At 40.8% G+C, this 24,627-nt stretch overlaps 2 protein-coding genes across 5 annotated transcripts; one reads left to right on the top strand and one right to left on the bottom strand.

The window, feature by feature from the left end:
• The first annotated feature begins 1,087 nt into the window (after positions 1-1,087).
• LOC124307236 (uncharacterized) lies at positions 1,088-1,863 on the top strand. The gene is made up of 3 exons (XM_046768749.1): positions 1,088-1,147; positions 1,206-1,345; positions 1,443-1,863. Exons 1-3 carry the CDS (start codon positions 1,088-1,090, stop codon positions 1,861-1,863), a joined length of 621 nt encoding a protein of 206 aa, XP_046624705.1.
• LOC124307191 (MOB kinase activator-like 2) lies at positions 1,660-24,606 on the bottom strand. 4 transcript variants are annotated; one of them, XR_006908759.1, is made up of 7 exons: positions 16,497-16,941; positions 7,944-8,228; positions 4,332-4,586; positions 3,553-3,677; positions 3,085-3,312; positions 2,667-2,950; positions 1,660-2,210 (listed from the first exon to the last, which is right to left on the bottom strand). XR_006908759.1 is itself a non-coding variant. In XM_046768641.1 (6 exons), exons 1-6 carry the CDS (start codon positions 24,251-24,253, stop codon positions 2,886-2,888), a joined length of 963 nt encoding a protein of 320 aa, XP_046624597.1. In that variant the 5' UTR covers positions 24,254-24,606; the 3' UTR covers positions 2,449-2,885. The 4 variants fall into 4 exon arrangements, 3 of the variants coding, with proteins under 3 accessions (XP_046624597.1, XP_046624595.1, XP_046624596.1); XM_046768641.1 differs by lacking the exons at positions 1,660-2,210; positions 16,497-16,941 and adding an exon at positions 24,249-24,606 and having other exon boundaries at positions 2,449-2,950; XM_046768639.1 differs by lacking the exon at positions 1,660-2,210 and having other exon boundaries at positions 2,449-2,950.
• Between the last annotated feature and the right edge of the window lie 21 nt (positions 24,607-24,627).

Genomic DNA, 24,627 nt, shown 5'->3' with positions numbered 1-24,627 from the left:
CCGAAATACTTAATTGTACAATAAGTTGACTTAAAAGAAACACTAAAATAAAGAATTCACCTAAAAATTATAATTATTTCATCCATAATCATTTATCCCGTATTTTTTAACATACTGCAGATATGTGATCTATGAGAACTCAGCGAGTATACAGTTCACAGTGTATCGGATTACAGTGAGCAACATATGAAAACAAACTTGAGTTCAAGATTCATTTGTTTCTCTGACAGTTTCTTTTAAATACCACTTCAATGTTGACGTTATTTTCATTTCAGGTTTGATTATTTTATATCGTTCAAGAAAGTTCTAATTTATTACTCACGACAATTATGGCAGTTGAGAATGAATGCCATTGCTCAGATTCGTCAGAGCCATCCAACATAACTTCGTTACACACAGATATGAGTTCAATTATGAACTACTCTGAACTGAATAAAAATGGTGTTACAGTTATCGAAAGTAGGATATATCTCTATAAATTATTATTTAACGTTTTCAGCCCTCTGCTGTCAACTAATTCACACCCTAAGCGCCATCGGTCATTCAAAGACCTGTTTCCTCCTCAGAAGAGTGTTTATGTCGATCTGTCCAATGTCCACCGCCAGATGATACACTCTCAAGACCAGTTCGTCAAGTCTCACCTCAGAGGTATCAGCTTGAACCCACAGCACCGATACAAAGCTGTCTTGCAAATCAAGGGCTGGTGTGTCAACCTATTATTCAAAATGGAAAGACGCCAGTGGCATGCCACTGCCCGTATGCGTACAAAACGTGAGGACTTCTCTGATGCATAACTCATGGAATAATGATTTTATATTAAAACTACATTGAAAGTAGGAAGGCGGTAAATTTTCTAGGTGATACTGTTAACGATTTCTCGAAATTACGCTTGCCCAACAGGAGTATTTCTAATATACCGAAACGTGATCAAGGTGAGAATCTTGATTAAAACCCTGCGCGATTGATTGCAAAGGAAAAGAGAAAGAAAGAAAAGATACAAGGAAGATGTATTTTAGGCTCTTTGAAAGCAGTCCGACCCATCCGTGAGAAATGGAACTTTAAATGGCCCAGAAGGCAATCTCCAAAGATGTCAGATAAGACGTATCAAGTAAAAGTTAAGAAGGACCTTTATCAGAATTATCCAAAGGTACAGATTCAATGTTCAATCACTAATCACTGTTTTATAGTAAGTGAGTTTAATTTAGAGCTACGTATGCTGTGAACTATCAGAAGGCATTCCCAAAAAGAAGAAACGGGATTTTGAAAAACCAAGAACTCCGGGAAACGGCATTGATGACACGTCGGAGAAGATAGACATCTACTACTTTGATCACGGCAATTCGGCGTACGTTTTCCTAAAATTTCTCAACATTTCTTTAATAATAGACAGACAAAAGTAACTGTAACGATTAAGTAAAACGATCGACACTGTGCATCGACAGGTACTATCGAACAACTGATGCTCCGCCGATACTGGCTACAGAGAAATGCGCGGAACGAACGGATTACATCGCGACCCGTTTCTGGGCGGAAATATTCGGTACAATTCACATAGGAATAGCCTTTGTCACAGCCTTTATACTGCAGCTGATAAGATTTTTGCTCTTCAGCATAGTAAGGCCACTTACAGTGGGAGTCGTACAATTGATTGCGGATTACTTTCTGAAGCCATCATTGTCAATATTATTCAATGCGACGATACAACCGGTACTCATACTGTTGTACAATATAGCTACATCTTTTCGAGACCTCTGTGAACCAATAGCTGAGGGACTTGGTTTCTTTCTAAGAGAGATAGCTCAGGTATTCAGGGCGTTTAGGATTGTCGAAGTGAACAATTGCACCAACAACAGTTGTACGTGACTAGAGGCTACTTATTAAGTCATATAACTAGTAATAACTGGTAGAATTATTATAATTAATTATGCATGCCGCTTGTAACTAGTATAAAAATATAGGTAACGTCATTATTCCATGAGTCTAAAGGTCGATTGTATCACAATAAGGAAATGAATAATGTATCAATGAACGGAAGAGAAGTCACTGTAGAACATTTTGTTACATTATTCTCAAGTATTGACAGTACGACTGTGAATGTTGGATACTTCTTTGTGTGCGATTGTTTCAGCTAGTAGAAATCCAATTGCGGGAGTACACGTATTTTGCAAAGGGGTAGTTTATTCGTTTCGTCTAATCTGGATCCCATGTCGCTAAAACGGAACAAGATTTATTACAACAGATGCAGGCAAATTCATGCGATGCAACATTTTTTTAATATTCAGAATTACTTGAAGTTTAATTATATATAAACCCAGAAGGGCACCGGGCATTAACTGTATACCCATCGTGTATTATAGATGGATGTGAAACGTGATTGACTCATTTGTGTGATAATTGATAAAACAAAATATACAGATATACGTATTATAAATAGATATCCCCGACACAAATATTTCAACACCAGGTATATATTTGGTTTTATTTTAACTTTACAATATTGTTTTATTTATTTTTTTTTTATACAGAACAAATTATTTCTTACAGCAACTATAGCTTTGTCAATAATATTCAATAATCTTTGTTGTTTTTTTGTCGGTTTCGTTTTGTTTGTTTTTCATTTTCCTTCAATATATCTTACCATTTAATAAATTATGTACAATACTCACAAACAACAAACAGAGGAACCCTAATTACATCTTGTAGTTGTTTTCCACACTTCTCTATGTACAGGTACTACTGGTTTTTACAGAACTGCGCTTTTCATCGACTTGCCTATATTCTGTATGGAAACTCCAAAACTCTCATAACTCTATAGTCAACAGTTAACGTCTAGCGTTATCTGATCTCAGGAACTGCAACCTCTAGCTTCATTTAACAGGATCTACCTAGGTAGTTGTGGTTGGAGTTTCCTGGATGGCTGGGGGTTGTGAAGAAGCAGGCGTAGAATCACCTGAAATGAAAAATATCTTTGCTATCGATCCGATACCTCGACACAGTTACGCGCGTAATTCAATCATGTCGAATTCACCTCACAAATCACAAAGCTTGATACATGATATGTTCTCTACTATAGAGTATTCTTACCTAAAAGAGCAGCTTCTAAGTCCCCAAGGATCTCAGTCTCCTTCGGGTCGATAAGGTTGAAGCGTTGATTAAGAAGTGTAAGATGGGCGAATACACAATTGAGATGCGCATGCAATCCCAATAGTGCAACTTCCCTAAAGTGACAGTGATATATGTGCGCAACAACATGGTACAGCAATCGCAGGATCTTACGCACTATCGATTCAAACGAGCTTGGAAACTCGTTGGCTAAAAACAGGCACAAAAATAAATATCAAGTGACGTAGAACAGGAATGTTCGAGGAAAGCGATCAACTTTTTGCAATCACTGGTTCGCGAAAAGTTGCTGTTAATATTGTTTTTTTTTATCGATAGCTGATAATGAGCAGACATATTCCTCCGAGAGACGGAAGTTTCTATTTCTATTTTACTTGGAAATAAACGATACTGAATAAAACTAGAAAGGTAAAATTTTTTCCCACTACTCACCATATTTAGTAGGGAATATTGTTTCATCACTAACAGTACGCTGTGTAAATGTCATGACGTAGTCTATGTATTGTGGAGCAGCCACTCTAGTCTTTTTTCCTTTTTCGTCAAACCATAAATACGTCCTGAAAGTGAAAGAGAGAAATATTTCAAAAATTGAATGGACATCTATCACACGATAAATAGCAATGGTGTATTGATTATGCAACGTGTATTCCAATAGACATTAGATTGTTAATTAATTCACTAGAATTAAATGAATGACTTCCTGCGATAAGCGTACATTTCATACGAAAGAAACAATACGGGTGTGTAATTCGATGCGATTTCTTTATTTTTTTATTTTCACCGCAGCGTTCGTGCTGTCGTTGTGATTATTTGAGCGACCAAGTACGGTCAAGAGTATGCTGGCATATATTGATAGTTTTTATCGAGAAATATAGTACGGGTGCGCGTATCTTTTTACGCTTCTGTAAATATAAACCGGTCATAAAATTCGTCGAATCTAAACAGTTTACTGGACGGCGAGGGGCTCGGTTAGAGATATGTTATATTTACGTCGGTATTTATTTACACAGGCACCGTTGATAACTAGATATCCTTACGAAAGGCAGTGGAGTTCTTCAGCCAGTCCTCGGATCGGAAATTGAAAGAGCCAACGATCTCCATAATTTTCGCTACGACCAGGCGGCACAATGTTAGTGAATTTTGACGAGGTCTCAAGAATCTACATCGTTCGTCTTCGCGTCCATGTAATTGATAATTTTTGTCGCAAATACCTCAAACCAGGACCCGTCATGTCGGGGCATCCCGTCATCGTACAAAACTCGGATATCGTTCCGTAGAAGAGATTGATGTGGTCAAAAAGTGCGAGAGTGTGGGAGGCTAGCCATTCGTTGTAATCGAGACCAGCCGGTAGGTCGACAAGCATCCTCAGGTCAAGTTCCGGAAGCTGTCGTTCCAAAGCGGCTTCCTCCAGGTACAATTTGGGATCTTCCGTGGCTCCGGCATCTTTCTCCTTCCGTCGGGCTTTTCTGTAAATAATTATAAAAATAGCAGTCAACAATTTGTAATAATCACGATCCGCACGGTGTAATATATTATAATTTAACACACAAATACTGCTTCAGGGGGCAACGATGCAACCGACGAGAACTGGTACGAGCCATAATTCTGGCCGCTTGAACCCCGCTGCACACAGTGTAATAATACAAGCATGTACCGTGTACTTTAAGTTACGAGCAAACATAAATTAGTTATAATTGTATCGTAAAAAAGCGTGACTTTCTTAACCGCGAGAAGACACTACAGCGATTGTACCTATAACCACCACCTTAACAACGGCGAATAAATAATATCATTCGATATTGTTACATACGTTTCCGCTGCCGCTCTGTTTCAATCACGTGAAATTATTTATCAATCGCCTGATCGCCGTCAGAATCGTAGACGCAGCTCGTTCGCATTTAAGACAAGTAAATCATCGCTGGCACTTCTATTATACGTATAAAATAAATCATCATCCGTACAGATGTAAGAGAATTGTTTCCCTGAGCACAATTATATTTTGAGAAGACTTTAATGATGGTTTAAACGTGACAGGTGAAAAATCGGGACAAGGGCCGCGCTGCGGTAAAAACATCCTCTAAACTTGGTCAAGACTGTTCACTTCGTGTGTCATCTCTGGTTATATAAAGCTGATTCACGTCTCGGTGTCAACTATTTTAAACTGTAACCCTGCGGCAACATCGTCGTTGTTGCTTCGCTCCTTTGCGTGTTACGTACGACGATTTGATAATAGCAGTTTTTTCACTCAAAATCTGGAGATGCTGTTTGGTCCTCGACGAGGAGTGCTCGGTGAGGGTGAAAAGAAAAAAAAAAAAAAGCTCGAGTTTGCCGTACATAATCTGGCCTGCGTAAGTGACGGGGTATCCGGACGAGCAAGGGTCGAACTCAATAACCTATCGACGATAGGGTAAAACCTTATAGGTGTTTGGGACGAGAGGGAGTCGTGATCCTCGAGTGTATTCGCGATTTAAAACGAAACCCAGCCTATCCTTGGAGAAGTAAAAAATTGATTTATGATACCCCTTTGAAGTCTGATAAGGCGTAAATGGATATGTATATATAAAAGGTAAAAGGAAGGAGAAAATTTCACGATAAAACCGGCGTCGAGCAGGTTCGAGGAGAGGTCTTCTTGGGTTAGGTACCCACTTCTGGAAATTCCCATTTTTATACATTGCTTTATCAACGGCGCTAAACCATTCCGCAAAATTTTCTTATCCTGACCTCTAAGGGTATAATCTGAGAAGTGATGTCAATTATATGTGAAAATGAGCATTGTTGTAATAAAAATTTCATTGACTCCACGGAGTTACATGGATGGGAGAGATTCCGGTTCGAGATCGGAGGCGGACGATCCGTGAGTCATCGTGCAGCCGGTGTTCTTAGTTTCTTATTGCAATCGCTGACCTCCGTTGTGATCGCGTCGTGCCATGACTCGGGTCGGCGACACCTCAAGTCCGGTAACCCTGATTTAGCCGCAAAAGCGAATCGAGGGCAAGAGTTTTGGTCCAGAGAGCAGCCGTAAACTTGTATACGTTACACGCAAACTCATACCTAAGTACAGTAACGACAAGATCAGGGTTGATCCTGATTTTCGCGAATACCGCGATTTAAGCACAAGGTACCGAACATCGTTTCTGAATATAAACAGCGGTTGGCCGAGCGTTACCGAGTTAATTTTAATGAAGTGGAATTTCGAAATCCGGCCATTGCTACTTTTTCTACGACTGTCGAGACGAAATTTGCTTTATTTATTTTTATTTATTTAAACTCTCCGCTGAAACGTACAAACAGAACTAAAACTCGAGCGTGACACAGTGCCGGGTGAACATACCGCAGTAGTTACACTTTGAGTCAGCAGGCAGCCTCAAAATTGAAGATCTTTCCTCGTCCAAACTTTACTAAAGTCAAGCCGCCGCGCAATCTCCGAGTCGAGACGTTCGGGATTCTTGAGTAACTACCGCGGATGTACAATCTCAAGTTTCAAAGTCATCTCTGGCTCTTCTTGCATCGAGCTCCAAAACCTAATTACGAATTGTTACGTTTCTCTTACCTGTACCCGTTCCAAGTTAATACCTTAAATTCAAATCGGCAAACACACGGTTGTTTCTTCCATCATTTATAACTAAATGGTGGTAAATAAAAATCGCCGCGTTTGCGAGGGTAAGCAGATTTTTCTCACCCCCCACATTTTCAATATTCGTCGCGATGGGTTTGATAAAGCGGTTCTCCAAGCAATGCCCGGTAAATTGGCCTCGCGGCCTATTATACCTACCTACGACCACTGTTTAGCCCGCGTTCCGAATAACTTTGCATTATCGACCAGGAATAGAAAGGTTTCCCTACCGTCTAGAAACGAAAAGGCACGTTCGTTCGTCCTTTCGTACCGCCCTGCGCGACCTACATACACACCCGTCTAATCGTCATCCCGTAAGCATACGTACGATACATGTTGCGTGAGTGTGTGTGTGTGTGTGTATAAAATACATCGAGATTCGTGGTACATCCATGCACGTCACACACTCTCCGCTCACACCTATACGCCCAGATATATTACACGTTTATGGATACATCTTCCTTCCTGCAGCGTGACGCATGCACAAAGAGAGATTCGCCGCCGCATCACTGGCTGGTTGTACACGTGTGTGTAACTGTTTGAATTCGATGAATAACTGATCCGTCAAAATATTTATAAATATAAGAATATCCGTAACATATATATATATATATATATATATATATATATATATATATATATATATATATATATATATAGGTATAATGTATGCGTTAGGTATTGCAACTAGGAAAAACAAGCTAAAACCGATCGAATCCAATAATAACCCTTACACACGTATAAGAATGGAAAACAAGCAAAAACGATCTCCGAAATAGGTTAATTAGATTTTTGCATTGGACGATGAGATGCACGTATAAACGTGCTACAATTTTTTTTCTTCTTTTTCACAACACAAAAAAAGAAGAAAAAAAAATCGTCACTCTCTTACATTCGTAAGTCGATAAAATTTTGACCTTCGTATACATCAGGTTCAACATTTTGAACTTTCTCAATATCGCGGAACTAAATACGTGATCGGCCAAAATCCATCCCTGGATTGAAACGCATACACGATGAAAGATCGTATCGATCATTTTCACCGTTGGTTTGATAAGGGAAAAAAATCCCGAGCGTGAATTACAGTTTCTACTCGTCCGCGTTGTCATTCGTAGGTAAGATTTCCACCATGAATCTGGTAATTCGACTTTCGTTTAATATTCCCGTTTCGCTTTGTTTTTCCAAGTGCTGCAGGGGGTGGGGGACTCACGCGACTAATTCACCGAAGAGTCGTATCTTCCTGTGGCAGGTGTCAAATAGGGAGAGCCGCGAGGAGACGTTTGTTCCTCCGGTTGCCGAGGACGAGGACGAGGAGGAGTTGTGCACGGGGGTGGCGGGCGCCGAGGCCGAGGACGTCGTCGTCTCCGTAAGGGCGACAGCCCCCCGTGCCGGCGACCGCATCATTATCGGCGTATGTGTTCCCGATGCTGACACCGACGACGACGACGATGACTCCAAGTGATTATCGCTGATTCCGCTAAATTTCTCTCGCGTACTACATGCACACAAAATTCAATTTGTTTTACATTTCTTTTTTCCTTCTCTCTTTTTTTCTTTTCTACTTTCATCTTCACTTTTTATTTCTTCCATTTATCTATAACTGCTGCGCCGAACCTTTCGGCTTCAATAACATTACGTGATCGTATTTGATGATAAATTCACATCTGTGAATTTCATTGTTATTCTCGGTATTCTGGTATTTTTTTTTTTTTTTTTAATTCGTTTTCTTTTTCACATATCTGCGAATTGTTTGTCTCGTGACGTCACATCCGCTTGCCACTTGGGGTTTTTCCTACACGTACGTACTATAATATCATCGTTTTCTTTCTTGGCTCATGATATTATTACGGTATAACATACAATAAATCTGGATTCTCTTCGCTTGGAATAACAAATCGGGCGTCCCGGTTTCGAAGAATTACAATTTCAATAAACAAAAATAAAAATCGTTATTCGAAAAACGAGTAATTTCATCACATACATAATTTGTCGCTTTCTAACTTTCCTGCCCGTGTGAAATCATTAATCGATCATGCTGCTATCGATAAGCTGAAATACCGAATCGTACCGATCCCTCCAACCTTTGTTTCATTATATACTTGTACTGTTACACGTACATACATACGTCGTGCAACACGACTGCATGCATATTAACGATATCGCGGTCAATGACGCACCACCGCACATGCATGCACCGCATTGTCATGTGTTTTAGCAGCCACGGTCGAATCTGATTGTGCGCCTTCTAAATGTGTTCGACCAACAAATGTGTCTCACTCGTTGTCTCGAAGTCGGGAATCAAAGCATTATATGTACATCTATCTACACATATTCGAAATTTTTCAAACTAGCAGAGACAAATAGCCGAAAATCGTAGCAGGTCGCTTTACCGCGTATACCTGTAAAATACGTTTATATTATAGACGTATCAAAGTTTGATTAAGTTTTCCTATCACTTTTGCATATTATTATGAGATTTATATGTTTCATCGTAAGGCATATTTTTTTTTTACAGTCACATCCGGTCTGCCTTGACGCGTTAATCTCGAACTGCGGTCACTAGTTCGATAAAATAAATCCGAGCGGATATATAATTATAATTAGTAACATACGATAGCGGCGAAGTTTGTGCGTACACAAAACATTGTAAGAAATTATTCAATAAATAATGTAAAACTTTACTTCTCGTTCGGTTATTCGCAAAATATAGTTGATATTACAATATGTGGAAATAAAAAAAAAAAATTAAATTAGTATCAAATGCAAGGTTTTGACGCCCTGTACATTCGTCAAGTGGCAAGCGTTTGCGGCGATGCGGTGCAATATTAATTAATATACATATTTAGAAAGAGAATGTAATGTCAGTGAAATGCATACACACATACAGTTTATATACTGTATCATTATACGTACATATATTTGAATATGTACATCTGCAGGCAATAGGAGAAGAAAATCCCGCGAATTCTCGTGTATCCAACTTCATATATAAAAGGTATGCGGTTATTTACATATATACCTACGGATTTTCTTATCTTATAAAAAAAAAAAAACGCCGCAGAGAGAAGGAGCGCAATAACAAATTGTAGCTCAGATTGATTGTACAAAACTTGAAGACTCGAGAAAAAAAAAACAAAAACAAACCAATAAACAATTCAAATAATGAAAAATAACCGATATTTCCGAAAACTGAAAATTGAAATCAAGTTATAATTATCCAACTTTTCCTTTTCCGGTGATTGATTGACGGGTTGATTGATCGACTCCTTTCTACGTTATGACAAAGGAGACTGCTCGGTAAACGACACGCATATTGTTGCGGTATAGGAATGCAAAAACGACGCACAGACACCTCGGAGTATATGTTTAAGTGAAACAAAAAGAAGTAAAGAAAAAAACCCGGAAACGAAGATGAAATAACCCGAGTAAAATCGATCTTTCTCTCGGATTGTGTTACCGCTCTGGTTAAATTCACGTGGATTATTATTATTAATATTCTTTGTTTTCGTCTTCTCCTCCTCCTCTTCTTCTTATTCTTCTTATTCCTCTTGTACGTACAATACACCAAGTACGACAAACACTGTTGAAACTTGACGCGTTTCCCGCACTTGCATATAATTTATTACATCACAGCGTACAAAAATGGATAGTTTATCGTTTAAACGAACGATCGAGGTCCTATCTTCGTTCCGCAACGATACTCGGCGCAGCGTGCGTGCGTGTGCGTGTTTGTATTTCTTTAACGTCGCGAACTCGCATAATCGTGCATCAGGGGTTGGGCGTCGCGGCGGCAATGCGGCGTCAGTTGCGTCGCGATGCTCTCGCCACGGCGCGGGACGCCGGATCAGCTGTTGGCGTCGGAGCCACGAGTCAGCTGACTGGGTCACTCCAGTTTCTCCCCCCAAAGCTCCTCCCACGCCCCCCTTCCCTGCCCCTAACCGACCCCTTCTTATCCTCCTTCTCCTCCATCTCCGCTCCTCTGCGACAATCGATATCACCCGCCACTGTATAGGTATACGTATACACGTATATACGTGCATGCATACATCGTACATACATGACGGAGCAGCCCCACTGACACACCTACGCATGTTTTACGCGTATCGGGCGATGCTTGCAATTGGGGGCTTTTTTTTAATTCTGCAAGGGGTGATGGGTCGCTGTAACACACCGATTCCCGATGTACGCCACGCAACGTGTTAATTGACATTCAACGCGAGAAGGTGAATTCCACGGAAATTTCAAATTTTCAGTATATCATCGTTGCCGTTTGTGCTGTTGCAAAATTTGAAGAAAGAAAATCAACGAGTTATTGTCATTATCAGAACAATAATATACCGACGAAGATAATATCGTGAGAAATAATGCAGGAATTTTCGCTTCGTCCGATACTCGTGGAATTCGATAAATAGTATTACAGCACTACGAACGTTGTTACAGTTTATGATATATATATCTATACACCCTGTGCAGTGCGAAATTAAATGATTCGTAACTCACGTTGCACACGGATCGACGCGTGAAAGGCTTGTGTAATATTCACGATAGGCAATTATTCACACGGACAACGACGCGTAAATATACGAATTAAAGGTATATCGAACCCTCGACGAGCCGAGGCGATACGTGATACTTCCGATTTACCGCTATATAACGAAAAACGGCGTTTAGCGAGTAACGAAGAGTCCATTTAAAAACAATTAACGATACACGTACGGGTATAGAATAATTCTTTGTTCTTAGTTCAGAAACGGTATCAGCTTTTATACGGCTCGCTCATTGTCATATGCAAAATCTGTCGCGAATTCTGCAGTACCTTAGAAAATAAATTAAGCTTTCTGTGAATAGGATACGCCTCGAGTCTCTCCTCGTTACAATATTATGTTTGCATAATTATACAACCGACTAGACTGTCCGTCGACGTTATAAAAACTCAACATCGTGAAGACGATTCTACGGTAAGAGATTGTTAAAGATAAAATTGCATCCTCGAAGTGCATCTGCACTCATTGTATCCGTATTCTTGTGCAGTTTATTCTGCATATTAATATTTATTATATATATATATATATATATATAACGTTGTAGCGGGAAAGACGGTTTTGCGCATCTGTTCTTCGATCTCTGACACACGCGCAATGATCCTTGCATTACGTAATCGCAACTGCATGAGAAACGAGCGTATCATACAGTTTTCAATTACATAATATCAGCGGCTCGATTTTCGTAAGAGAAAAAACCATTTGTGAAATATTTTAGAGCTAAGAGAGATACCGAATTTTATAGAAAATCAAACTGATTAGTTCACGTACAACTATTTTATCATCGTCATTTCAGATAGCAATATTATCAACAGTTTTCGACAAACTAAAAATTGGCGCAGAGCAGCCGCAGGGAGGATATGCGGCGTTCATTTACCACCTGAAATATAATTAACGCTAATTTTGTTTTTTTTTTATCTTAAAAATAAAATAAACAAATGTACGCCAACGTATAATTATGCGTATTGCTTGCAGTCCACGCAGCGTGATTTCCGCTAACCATATCGCGACTAAAATTAATCGCTCAACAACTACAACCTTAACCATCGTACGATACAATCGCAAATGCGATAAGAAATGCCGCTGGAACGATCTCGTTTCGCGGACTGAAGATTAATCGCTCCAATTGTATATTTGCAAAATTATGAATATAATATACCTTCGAAGACTCTCGTAACCTTTTCCGTTCGAAAAAGATATTGAAAAAAAAAAAACATACGTTACGCAGCAGCTATGATAATACGGGACGAAAACAAAGAGAAGGACTAGACAAATTAGGTTGGCGTGTGCGTCGTGGTCTTGTGGTGGGGATGTTTCGACTAAAGATCGTCGTAGCTGGAGAGAAAGAGAAAAAAGATAGCGAGAGGGGCAGAGAAAACACGGTAAAGGGGTGGTGGAGAAAGTGAAGAGCGAGAGAGAGAGGGAGAGAGAGAGGGGAAAGGAAAGGAAAGCCACGCGTATAACAAGGCAGAGGAGAATGGAAGTCGAGAAGAGAGTGGAAGGAAGGCTGCTGGCGCCGGTTCGTTTCGCTGCAGAGGATTGCCGAGGGTTTGCGATCGATGGACCGGCGGCGCCTAGGCGACGCGACTCCTAGGTGGACCGACGAGACTGGAGCAGCACCCCCGGCGCGTTGTTTGCGTTTGTTTACACCGGGCGAGGATCGTCATCCCCTGCAGCATCCCGGTCCGGTCGACGAGACGAGACGCGACGCGACGCGACGCGACGCCGCGACGATCGCGAGGGGCAGTAATTCGACGCCCTATCGCCGCCCCCTTCGGCATTTTATAAACACCTCTTCGTTCCGATTCCCCGCATCCCATCGGCACGCGGTGAAACACGCTGCGGGAATTTTCTCGATCCCCGTAGCGTACTAATTTGACACTTGTACGAAACTCGGATACATACCGAACGAAAACGAATTCGCGGTTTATTGTCGTGGAAATGCGGAGCTGTGGAAGCATACTTTATACCAGTTAAGCATACATTTTTCCTTGCAGTTGAGGGTTCTCCAAGTTGCTGATTCGCAAAATTTACAATCGGGAATTTGATACGAGCGGATAGAATTAATTTTTATACTCTTAGTCCGCCATCTTGGATCCACTGTTTTGAAGTATGAAATTTTGACGTCGGATTCGTTCTCAGCGACCCTAAAAACCCAAGATTATCTAGTTTCATTTTTCTAGTCTCCGTAACCTTTCCATAGTTACATTTGTACGTACGATCTTTATTATCGACATGCCTACACACCTATCGAGAATACATCCGAAGCAAAGGATGACGGCTAAGGACACGTCTTTATACTTTCACGTCTATAATTAATGAGACGTCTCGACAAGTATTTTCGTATTTAAACGACTAATTGTAGAATCTTTAATCGTCGGAGGTCTTTTTTTCAATGACGATGATGATAATACCAATTATATCGCGGTCTCGAGTGAACGGTAATTAAGAAAAATGATATAACCCTTACGAATGTGTTCGCAGCGCATTGACAGGGTTTATATTTGGAGTTGGCACTTTAATAAAGTGGGAGTAAAAATAGACGGACGTTATATACGCGTTACACGTATACCGTATATCATCATACACCGAGTCGTCTGTCCGCCGAGCTTGTTTATCCATCCATCAATCCGTCCGTCCTAATATTCTTTAAGGAACGATGATGATCATTCCTTGTTATAAGACGATCCACTCGAATTATCGATGAATCATACTCCCAGCTCCCGGCCAATCTACGAGCGACCTTCGCATCATTTTTATACTCATCCGAGAATGAGGAAGACTCGTTTCGATACTCCACCGTAATATACACGGAAACGTTCTACCTATGTACCGTACCTCGGATCCGATAGCTATCGTCGCCTAGCTTTGCCTCGTCAATTGCTCAAATTGCTCGAGAGAGAAGGTTGGTATACATCCCAGGATATACTCTGTATCGATCAGCCAATTAATCACGATCAAAGATTAACTATTCTGACGTAGATGGGTTGCAGGTAGACGCACACCTGTACGCATAGCTTTATGTACAACCCGTTACCTCTACACGATTACCAGCAGAGTTTTTTATACCGAGAGGGTAACATTGAAGCAACGAGAAAATACACAACGGAACGTAACGTACACAGGAAGATCGTTGTTGTTGTTGTTGTTATTATTATTCAACGTGTACGTAATGCAGTATGTGCCAGTATAACTTGTGTGTGTGGTGTATACCTGCAGAATGTTCATTTGCGCATCTGGCCAATTTTCTGCACTCTCTCTCTCTCTCTCTCTCTCCCTCTCACATATAATGTATAGCGATATAAAGAATCGAATCAATACTCTTTGACGTCACGCGGGTTAGCCGCTTGAATTGGATACGTATACGTATACAACGCTTGATGACGTGTCTGTTTTACACGTACAAGAGAAGCACGCTCCGACGTATAATCATGAATGATACTCGCAAGAGTATTAATTGCACGATATCAAATGAATAGATATAATTACACAAACTAAAGCATATATTTTGAATCAAAACTTTTCCGTACCACACAACAGCTGCTACATATAATACGTATGTAGGTATATACACACACACATGTATATATATATATATATCAAGCAATAGTTTCAGAATTGCCATGATACATCTATATACATAATAATATGGCAAACAGCTGCTGGGGCGTGTAAAAAAGTGTTCAAATTAAATTTTGCACGCTTGTATTTTTGCTTTTCGTTAGCGCGATGAAAAATGTGAAAAAATGAAAAATTAATCCAAATTCGAACGCGTGTACATGTGTACAGTCGCGCAAAAATTTTATACATCGTTATTGTACCGAAATTGGTGAAAATTAATCATATCGACGATTCTGCGTAGTTAGAGATTGACGCGTCTTGCACGAAAACAAAGAGAGAGAAAAAAAAATTGAATCATTTTTACCAACGAGCGAAAATCTCGATCGTAAACCGTTCGTCACTTGTTTATAATATCAATTGCAGATACGTCTAAATATTCGAACGTGAACGTATACACGCGTCCATCTTTTATACACATAATTACAGTACCGCCTTTGATGTTCACGGTTCCTGATTACTGAACCAAGTCTAATTCAACGGCTGAATCGAAACCACCTTTCAACAAAAGATATACGATACCTTGTACAGAGCTATCCTGAGGTATTTACGTAGCAATCGGCAAGCAAACTCTCCTCCAATTTCTCATTGTACTTACTGCAAGTCTATAAGTGAATCGCGTGAACGCGAAATAGATTCACACACGTAATTTCTGCGCCTAGTTGTTCTCATAGATTGTTATCCTTCGTTAATTCACTTTATCGACGTGTATACAATGTAAGAATGTAAAATTGTTAACCTTTTATTTTTAATTTTCTCCATCATCAGCGTTGAAAAATGCGCGACGACTGACAACGATACGAGTGCGTGTCTCGACACCATATTTAAAATTGTCCGAATCAGTCAGTCACTCGACAGACAAACAGATAGATGGAACGTAGATAAGGAGGATCCCCTGGGGACGGTGAAAGTCTGTTGCAGGTGTCGAAATCTTTCTTCCATCGGGCAGACAAGCTTCACCATGGCACTGCACGTGTATTATAACGAATATAAGTTCATACGACGAACCTGTTCTTTACACGCGAGTGTAAAGAAACGACGTTTTTTGTTTTTTTCTTTTTGTATTTGTCTTGTAATCTCGGTTAATTTCGATAATTGCCGGCACTATGTCTGGTACGCACAACGTTTACAAATACAGGTTTGCAGTGATTCTTACGTACAAAGGAGGCGACACGGACCGCGTGATAATCCCATTACAGTTGGTAAAACTTTCTACTCGATCTCGGTTGTTTGCTTACAATAACGTCATACATCCGTGTATACGTGTACAGCAACGTACGCATATGCACATGTAAGTTTATAAAGTGAGAGCTGACGTCACGAGTCGAGCATCCCGTTTAGCACTGTACATGCAAACTTGGTAAAATTCATTCTACCTGCTCTTCGGTTTTTCACATTCGCAACTTCACGCATCTACGTTGCACAGAGAATATACGATACATGTACATGCACACGCGTAAAGGTCGTAATTCGAAAGAGAAAGAGAGATTTTCGCGGTTTCAGCCACTGTGTAGCACTGCAAGTTTCAAATTATACGCATCGGTGTAAAAGGCGAGGATTATAGGTGGTAGAAGGTCGTCTCTTAATTCGACGATGAAACTAACCTGCAGAAGCAAGTGACGGTGTCCTCGACGTCCAGTGCTAAGGAAGTGTCAATGGCGGAATATTTCAACACTTTTCTGCTCCCGATACCAAACATAGCGAGCCAGCTGTATATCGTGTATACCGATTGAAAAACGAGACGAAGAATAAAGAAAGCGATGCCGGACCCCGGACTGTAACGTCACAACGCAGACGAATCGGTATAATTGAGTTTCTCTCGTTCCCGGCCGGTGCAGGCTCGCATAATACGACTCGATCGACGATAATAAGATAAAATTTATCGCGAGGATGTACGAACGAGGGAGAACCGCTGCTGCTGGAGTAGAATTTTGTAGGTTATACGGTCGGCTGGGACCGACGCTGGCAGGTTGTAACTTGGGACTTAGGACCCGCTACGGATACTGTGGGTCGTGGGACCACCGCCTCGTCTATCCAGCGTTCAACTCACTCGCCATACTCGCACTTACTCGCTCTCTCTTCGCCGATGCGGCACGAGTAAAACCGAGAGCTAGGGGCTTCTTATTCAACCGACGAGGAGATGTAACAAGCTGGCAAACTTGCATTGTCACATGCCTGTGTGTGTATACGCAAACGGACAGATTATACGCGCCTGGCGTATATACGTGTATCGCCAAATGCAATTATACGTCGGGAAACGTGAGAGGAAAAGGACGGACAAAAATTAAAATAAAGACGAAATAACACTGCGCACATGCGCGACGAAGAAGCCGAACAAGTCTCTCCTCGACGTTGTTACGTGTACGTCGTACCCGTATCTGTATATATATATATATATATATATACATATCTATATATATATTTATATATATAGATAACCAATAGTTACGTGGAAGTGTACCTAATTTATACACCGCCACACGTAACTTGTTGTCAAAGTGTGCCTGTATTACAGGCAGACGGATACTTGCTGTTTTCGTTGTCCCCTCATTTTCTGTACACAATATTGTATTAATGCCCTCATCTCACAATTCTCCGCTTTGTCTTAACATTTATACTCTTGCGAGACGACGACACATATACCTGCAATATAATAGGTACATACCCGTCGTACATATGCGGGTGCTTGCATGGATATTATTTGCTTCGGTAATACGCGGGAGGAATTAGCCAACGTCACAGGTGTGTAATAGCCTGCAGCGGTCGACGTGAAGGACTTTGAAAATTTTCGTCAAATCAATTCGACTTAGTCGCGGTCGCGTTGTTTAAAAAGAGTCGGTATGTGAGGGGGAGTTGCGCACAAAGTGCTATCCAATCGGAAAAAGGATGGAAGGAAGGATAGAAAAGAATGTAACATATATACGAGTGTTCTTAAAGATTCACGTGTGGATAAAGTGTAAGAGGGAGAATGGCGAAACTCGACTAGACGGTAGAAATTTCGGTTTAGGTATATATGTGCGATATAAATCCCGAAGGGTGTTGCAGGATTCTGTGTGTGTGTATGTATAATAAATCGAGAAATCTCAGAGGGAAAACGTATACCATAAGGAAGAAAGATAAGAAAGCGGTAGTGTACAGACGTATAATACACGTACACGCGGGAATAAAGACGTCTGTATGCGTAAAAGAAAACTAGACTGTAATACATATATATACACACACACTGTACACGTCACGAGGTATCTCTGTGTACCTGAGATGATATAAAAATAAAATGGGGGAAGGGGTGGCGAAGTATAGGAGAAATAGCCTAAAGGACTTTATGCCCAGGCACCCTTAACTTCTTCATTCGCTCTCCTCCGTTTCCGCCCCCATGGCTGAAAGTTTAGTTTCTTGGAAACAATATAATCGACGAGGATGCCCCGCACACCGCCGTGTACCGGCAGTTGTATTTTATTCTTCTTCCAAGGAGTAGAGGGTAGAATAAGATACCCATCCAGGTCCCCGTAATCTTACACCAGCACCGCGAGGAGGAGTCTATTCTTACAAGGCTTTCGATAAAACTTCAAAACTGGGTAGGCAGGCAGGTATATACGCATAATATACACATCGCGTTTGCGGGAACCTTCGGTATACGTGTATAATGTCATCGTCGAGAAAAATGAACGCCTCTGTTACATATATACACGTATATAGCCGTGATATTTGCACGAAAAAAAGAGTACATGTATATATAAACAGGCCAAATGTTCCCGGTTTAAATAGTATATATACGACATATAATATGCATGCGTATACATATATTAACAAGACGCCGGACGTGACATTACGCAAAAATAAAAATGACGAGGCCACCTGAACGAACGACTGTGAATGCCATTACGCATATATAATAGGATGAACACGCATAGGCCGAGCACGTTATTCGCACGGATTCACGATCAAAGCGTCTCCGCCTCGCCACGTACGTCACTTGAATGACATCGTAGCGTGTAACGTTGTATCATTATTCCGCATTAAGGTCGTGCAGTACACCTACCCTTGCCGACCGAGCAAACTCACCATTTTTCTTCCAATATTAAATAAACAAACGAACGGAAAGGGTTCAAATTTTAACGCTCGGCATGACCTTACATGACCTTAGTACACACTTGTTCGTAATTCGGATTTATTTTTTGTTCGATTCTATTGCACAGCGGTGATGGGTGCCTAACGACGAATCTAACGACACCGCAAGACTAGCGGATAGTTTGTCAGGATTGCCTTCAAAATTCGGAGGGGACTGCGTGAAATTCGCAAAATTTTGTTTCAACCATACCGCCCGCACAAAAGAAGTCGGATATTGCGTAATTTGTTGGTGTAGCAATGGCCGTTGTCAGTGATAATATCGCGGAATTATTAACGATGGAAAACAACAACTTGTCATTATACGTAATTATAGCATGTATACAGTGCGGGAGTGGGCGAACGAGTTTGTTTACAGCTCGTATTTTTTATCGTTGACAAGTTCTTCTAAGAATTGTTTTTCAAAGAAAGTACCCGGGTATAAGTGTATCGGTGAGCTCGGCGGAAAAAAAATCTCGTATCTACGTGGGAGGCATAATTTCAATGTATAATTGCAAAGTACGTAACTTTTGAAAGCGAATTTTTTTTTTTTTTTTTATCTCGTTCCGGCCGTAAACAACTTTATGACATGCGTCAGATATACGATCTTATGTAGCATCTTCGCAGATTCCCCAAGTTGGATAATTATAGAAACCTACACGCAACACAGAGTCACGTCTAATTGCGCGCCGCAGCTGATCTCTCTCTCTCTCTCTCTCTCTCTCTCTCTCACTCTCTCTCACTCTTCCTTCTCTCTCATTCTACCCATCTTTATCTGCAGTGCGTGAGTCACATTGACCAATTTGTAGATCTCTCGCATATCTATAAGTGTAAAACAAGACTTGATATCTCGCGCTAGGCTCTTAAACACCTGCATCCACGTCACCTGATTTATTTTTATTCCTTTGCCACATATATCGATTTTTACGGTTTACCTTTACTCGCGTTTAATTTATTTTCAACTTTAGATACAACAATTCGTGCATCTTTGTTCTATCTCGCCGATTTCATTTTTGTTTGACAAGGTAAATACGGAGCGAAAAACGAAATCAGAATCGGACACTGTAGTGGAAAAAATTCACAAGCTCACTCGGAAAGCAAAACCAGGCAAGAGGCTTGTAAAATGTTGGTGGTATAAAAGCTACGTGATATCTTTCCTTCTCTTCAACTTTGGTCTTTGAGTACGGAAGGAGAGACGCTCGGATTTTTGTTTCTCTCTTTATTTTCTTCTTCTCCGGTGCGAGTAGACGATAAGACTCGAGATACGTACATACCTGCCTACTATTTGTGTTTGTTTGCTTGTTTGTTTCTTGTATAAACAAGAAATCTCATCGAGAGATTCTCTCGAAAAGATATGAACGACAAGATACGATTTTGTGAAAAATTTAGGGAACCCGCAATATTTATCTCGAGTGAAATCTCAATAATAAAACGAGGAAAAGGGAGGGCGAGATATATTTTTTTTTTCTGTATTTTATCCTTCATTTCTTTCGAGAGAGTAAACTTGGAGTCTTGCTTTCATTTTGCTTATGCTTTTCATACGTTTTAACTGAAATTCGCGATAAAGAGATTGTATAACTCAAACTCTACAATCTTGACTGTATGTAACATAATAGCAAGAACGCGATCGTTCGCCTGAGTAAAAAATTCGCACTCTAGATAATTTTTATTCAACGTTTTCTTCTGTATTGTAACTTGGCAGAAAACCAGCGGAGCGAAGCATCTCCGTGAATAAAAAGCGAAAGCATGAAAGTCGTGTTACGGAAAATTTTACGGCAATGAAATCGAAAATAAAATAGAAATTAATTTATGCAAATATTATCCAAAATGATAATATTTTCATCACTTTATGCATCGAGTACAATTATACATCATATACTCGAGCATCGTCATAGCAAGAACTGATCAGATTGCAGAGAGAAAGAAAAGCTGCCGCATGTAAATACACACACACACACACACACACACACATGTATATATATATATATAATAACAGCCTAGAGCGAGAGAAAAATACGAACTCCTATCCGCAAATCCTTTCATCCCCCTCATCGCGTCTCGATAAAGATTTTCCTTCCTTCCAGTCGACCCTGTAACACCACGACGAAGAACCTCTCTACAGCTATAACGTTCGCGTTAAAAATAACCGGGTGAAAACAAACATCTCACACCTTATATGCCGTATACCATGTAGGGTAGGCGTAATCGTGTGCAAAGCTGCGTCTAAAAGTAGAGATACGTTGGTACGACTGAAAACATGAGGCGATTAAAAGATTCCCAAAAATCTTTTCTACAATTTGATAACCCGGGTGGCATTTTGCGTAAAATAACAATGTCCCTCGAAAACGAGTTTCAACCGTCCGACCGGATTTAGTTCACTTCTCTCGTCTGAGCTTCTAATAAGTAAAAAGATTTGCCAACGTTGGCGCGGCGCGAAAAATCGCTGACTGATTTTATCCCCCTCGAATAAAATTTCCTGATCTCGTTTCCGCCGTTTTCTCCCTTTCTTCAGGCCCCTTTTTTATAGATCGCCACGTGCTCCGGTGATTCTTAGCTCCTATACACGTATACGCGCAATGGTCGAGCCGAATCCGCCCACAACGCGGCCAAGATGTTCCTCCTCTTAATAAATAATAACGGGGTCTGAAGAAGACGATTTACCGTTTTATCACGATTTACGAAGCGAGGCACCGCGCCATCGTTCCGTAACAACACTGGTGCTAACATCGTTCTTATTGCAGGTTAAAACCGCTTGCCATACTCGAATAATCCAGATTTTTCTAGGCAGCGTCCGTCGTCGTCGCGTGAGTTTATATAATGGGTATATAAATTATAGACACGGATTTTCGTACGTGTTGCGACCAAATCACGCCACGTGATATTTACATAGCAGCGGGCTACGTAACGCGTAACGTCGCGCGTATACGCACAGCGGATAAAAAAAAATTAAGAATAAAAACAAAAAAACAAAAACTATCATCACGAGCGAGCAAATAAACGCAAGAATGAATATACGTGCTATTTCTTGACTGGCAAATTTTTTATCTTGGTTTTAAAAAAAAAAAAAAAAAAAACGCAAGAATATCTCCGAAATTTTCCTTCGATATCTGTACAACGCGTATACATACTTCGATGTTGCGTGGCGGTTAGGCGTGATTCACAACGGCGAGCGTGGCAATGCTTAACCATAGTTCCAGTCGTTTTGTTACATGCATACGCACGCATACCTAAGGCATATACCGCTTTGCTCTACCACGAGGTGAGTCACTCTTCTCGTTTTTCCGTGTGAAAAGAATAGCGCGTAATTTATCGCGTTTGTGATATTGTTGTTTTTTTCATGTTAATATCGCAATTCTCCATCCGCACCTTGCGTTATGGTAGAAAATTTTTGAAAAATTCTCCAAGAATGATTAATCAAAGAAAGGCTGCATTGATGCGGTAAAAGCAGCTCTTTATTACACGCGAGCATGCAAATATTTACTCTCGGTCTGCAGACTTGTTCCTTTATCTTCTAAAAGGTAAGCAACCCGCCTTGTTATACCTTTTTACACTGTATTCCGATAACGAGAGTATAAGAGAGGATTTGTGTTGAAGATAATTATCGCCGCGGAGATAAGAAGAGAGGGATAAGCCCTGCAGGGCGATGGAGGGGGAGGGGTTTTCATATTTTACCTTAATCGGCTGAAATGACAGAGGAAACTTGACTGGTGATGCTGAAAACAGGCGGCTAATAATTTAGGAAAACAATAATAAGATTCAGGTGTAGCGGGGTAAAGGGAGTGGTAAATTTAACGAGCAATTTGCGTACACCCCGCGAGTATTATAACGTTATATTTCTTCCGTTCTGTTTAGCCTTCCGTAAATTTTCATCATCGTTATCATCACCATCGCCGTCGTCGTGATAGTGTTAAATTACGTACGTATATTACAGATATTACATTTCAATTTATGGAGTGATACAGTGTTAGCTGGGTTACAGATATTTACTATTTATACGCATGATGTATTACCGTATAAACTAGCGAGGTGTGACCAAAGAAAAAATATACATCTATATGCATGTTTGATAGAAGTAGGCGGGTATGGATATAGCAAAGAGACGCCAGTGCGCAGGGTAAATCGTTTTTCTTCATCCATCGGTAGGTATAATGTACTTTATTTATATAACACGATCCGAAGGCTGAGCATAAACGATTATAGATCGGCGTAGTCGTGTGACACAACTAACACATCGTCGAGTGGGACGTGTGTGTATATTACGTATTTTTGCGCAGAATTTACGGCACGTGTAAAAACACAGTGGTTGTAAGGAAAAATAAAAGAAGAAAGAGCGAAATAAACTCGGCAAGTTGGGTACAAGGCTCGGCGTGTAGCTGAATAAACACAAAGGTTTTTTCGATCGTTGTTCGAAATTGTTCAGGCCGGCGAAGCACCCTCTGGGTTTTCGCTGAAAATTAGCTAAACAAGCGTTTGGAATTAGAGCACAAAGCGGCTCTCATTATACTCTCTCACTTCGCCGCGCCGCCGCAGCTTAGGTATCATTTTCATTAATTACGTATGTTAACGATCTGCGGGATAATATTCGCACACACGTCTGTACGTGAGAGGCGTTTCGATACGGTTCAAGATACCTGTGCGGAGATCGTGATAAACAACAACGACAGCCTCAGGGCCTGTTAATCAACGTGCACGCTGTAAACAGGCGTAATATTAAATAAATAACCATCGACCCTATCCCGATTACTAAAATTACCTCGTCAAATGGACGGACCCGTGTAGTTTGAGTCGCCGACCAAAGTTTAAACGTGAACCGTTTGTACGGTACGGTCTATGCAGCATAGAATGGTAAATAATACACAACTTACCGCAACGAGTAAGCGAATTAATCGTGAGTCAGTTTACCGAGGAATTGACCCTAATTAGAGAATTGGTAATTATCATACTGCGAAACAACGTCATCGGTGATGACCGGGGGATGAGAGAGATTTCAAATAATATGCATCGGTGATAACGCATTTTTCTACCGATTCGTTCTCGGCTGTTGATACGTGATATTCACGTCGGATCAAGGACGCGGTTAAAACGATGCGTTTTCGCGGTGATTCGGGTGAATCGGCGGGTTCGAATTGACAGATATATCGGTGAAAAAACAGGAACGTGAGGGGGAGCAGAGAGCGGTGGTAGGTAACCTCTACCACCGGAGGACCGCGATCCTAATTGGAGGGATGAAATGTAAGGTTTTGAAAACTCACCCCATAAACCAGTCCACGGTATCGCGGAGATATTCGGGTAACCTATCCAGCTTGGATGATTATTGGTTAGATCACCGGCGTGGAAGTCAGTAAAACCGAAATATCCTTCGACTAGCACTTGCAGCACAATCTCATGAAATCTAACATGGCGAAGGTCTATTGTCACCTGTTCCCGTCATGCCCCACTTGACGTCAAAATATAGGTGTTTCGCGAACTGGGAGTCGATTTAATATCACCCAGTTCAGTTCGGCGCTCGTTCGGCGAACTAGCTGTTCCGTATTAGCTTTAATAACTTACTATTACCCGAGCCTAAACTCGAATAAACCACCTGACGCAACAAATGCAACCTCATAACACAGCTGATCCAACGTTTCTCTC

This window comes from Neodiprion virginianus, chromosome 6 (genome assembly GCF_021901495.1).
Source record: "Neodiprion virginianus isolate iyNeoVirg1 chromosome 6, iyNeoVirg1.1, whole genome shotgun sequence".
In the NCBI taxonomy this organism is placed as follows: domain Eukaryota; kingdom Metazoa; phylum Arthropoda; class Insecta; order Hymenoptera; family Diprionidae; genus Neodiprion; species Neodiprion virginianus.
The sequence above is the reverse complement of the archived record's forward strand: the minus strand, read 5'-3'. Positions and strand labels throughout refer to the sequence as shown.

What these genes read in the sequence shown, in the direction of transcription:
- LOC124307191 (XM_046768639.1), bottom strand. Translation starts at nt 16,591, where the DNA reads ATGTTTGGTATCGGGAGCAGAAAAGTGTTGAAATATTCCGCCATTGAC. An exon ending in CTCTTCGGTGAATTAGTCGC is followed by an intron (nt 4,587 to 7,943) that starts GTGAGTCCCCCA and finishes AATTATTTACAG; the next exon opens with AAAAGCCCGACGGAAGGAGA. An exon ending in ATGACGGGTCCTGGTTTGAG is followed by an intron (nt 3,678 to 4,331) that starts GTATTTGCGACA and finishes TTTCACTTTCAG; the next exon opens with GACGTATTTATGGTTTGACG.
- LOC124307236 (XM_046768749.1), top strand. Translation starts at nt 1,088, where the DNA reads ATGTCAGATAAGACGTATCAAGTAAAAGTTAAGAAGGACCTTTATCAG. An exon ending in TTTATCAGAATTATCCAAAG is followed by an intron (nt 1,148 to 1,205) that starts GTACAGATTCAA and finishes AGTTTAATTTAG; the next exon opens with AGCTACGTATGCTGTGAACT. An exon ending in TTTGATCACGGCAATTCGGC is followed by an intron (nt 1,346 to 1,442) that starts GTACGTTTTCCT and finishes GTGCATCGACAG; the next exon opens with GTACTATCGAACAACTGATG.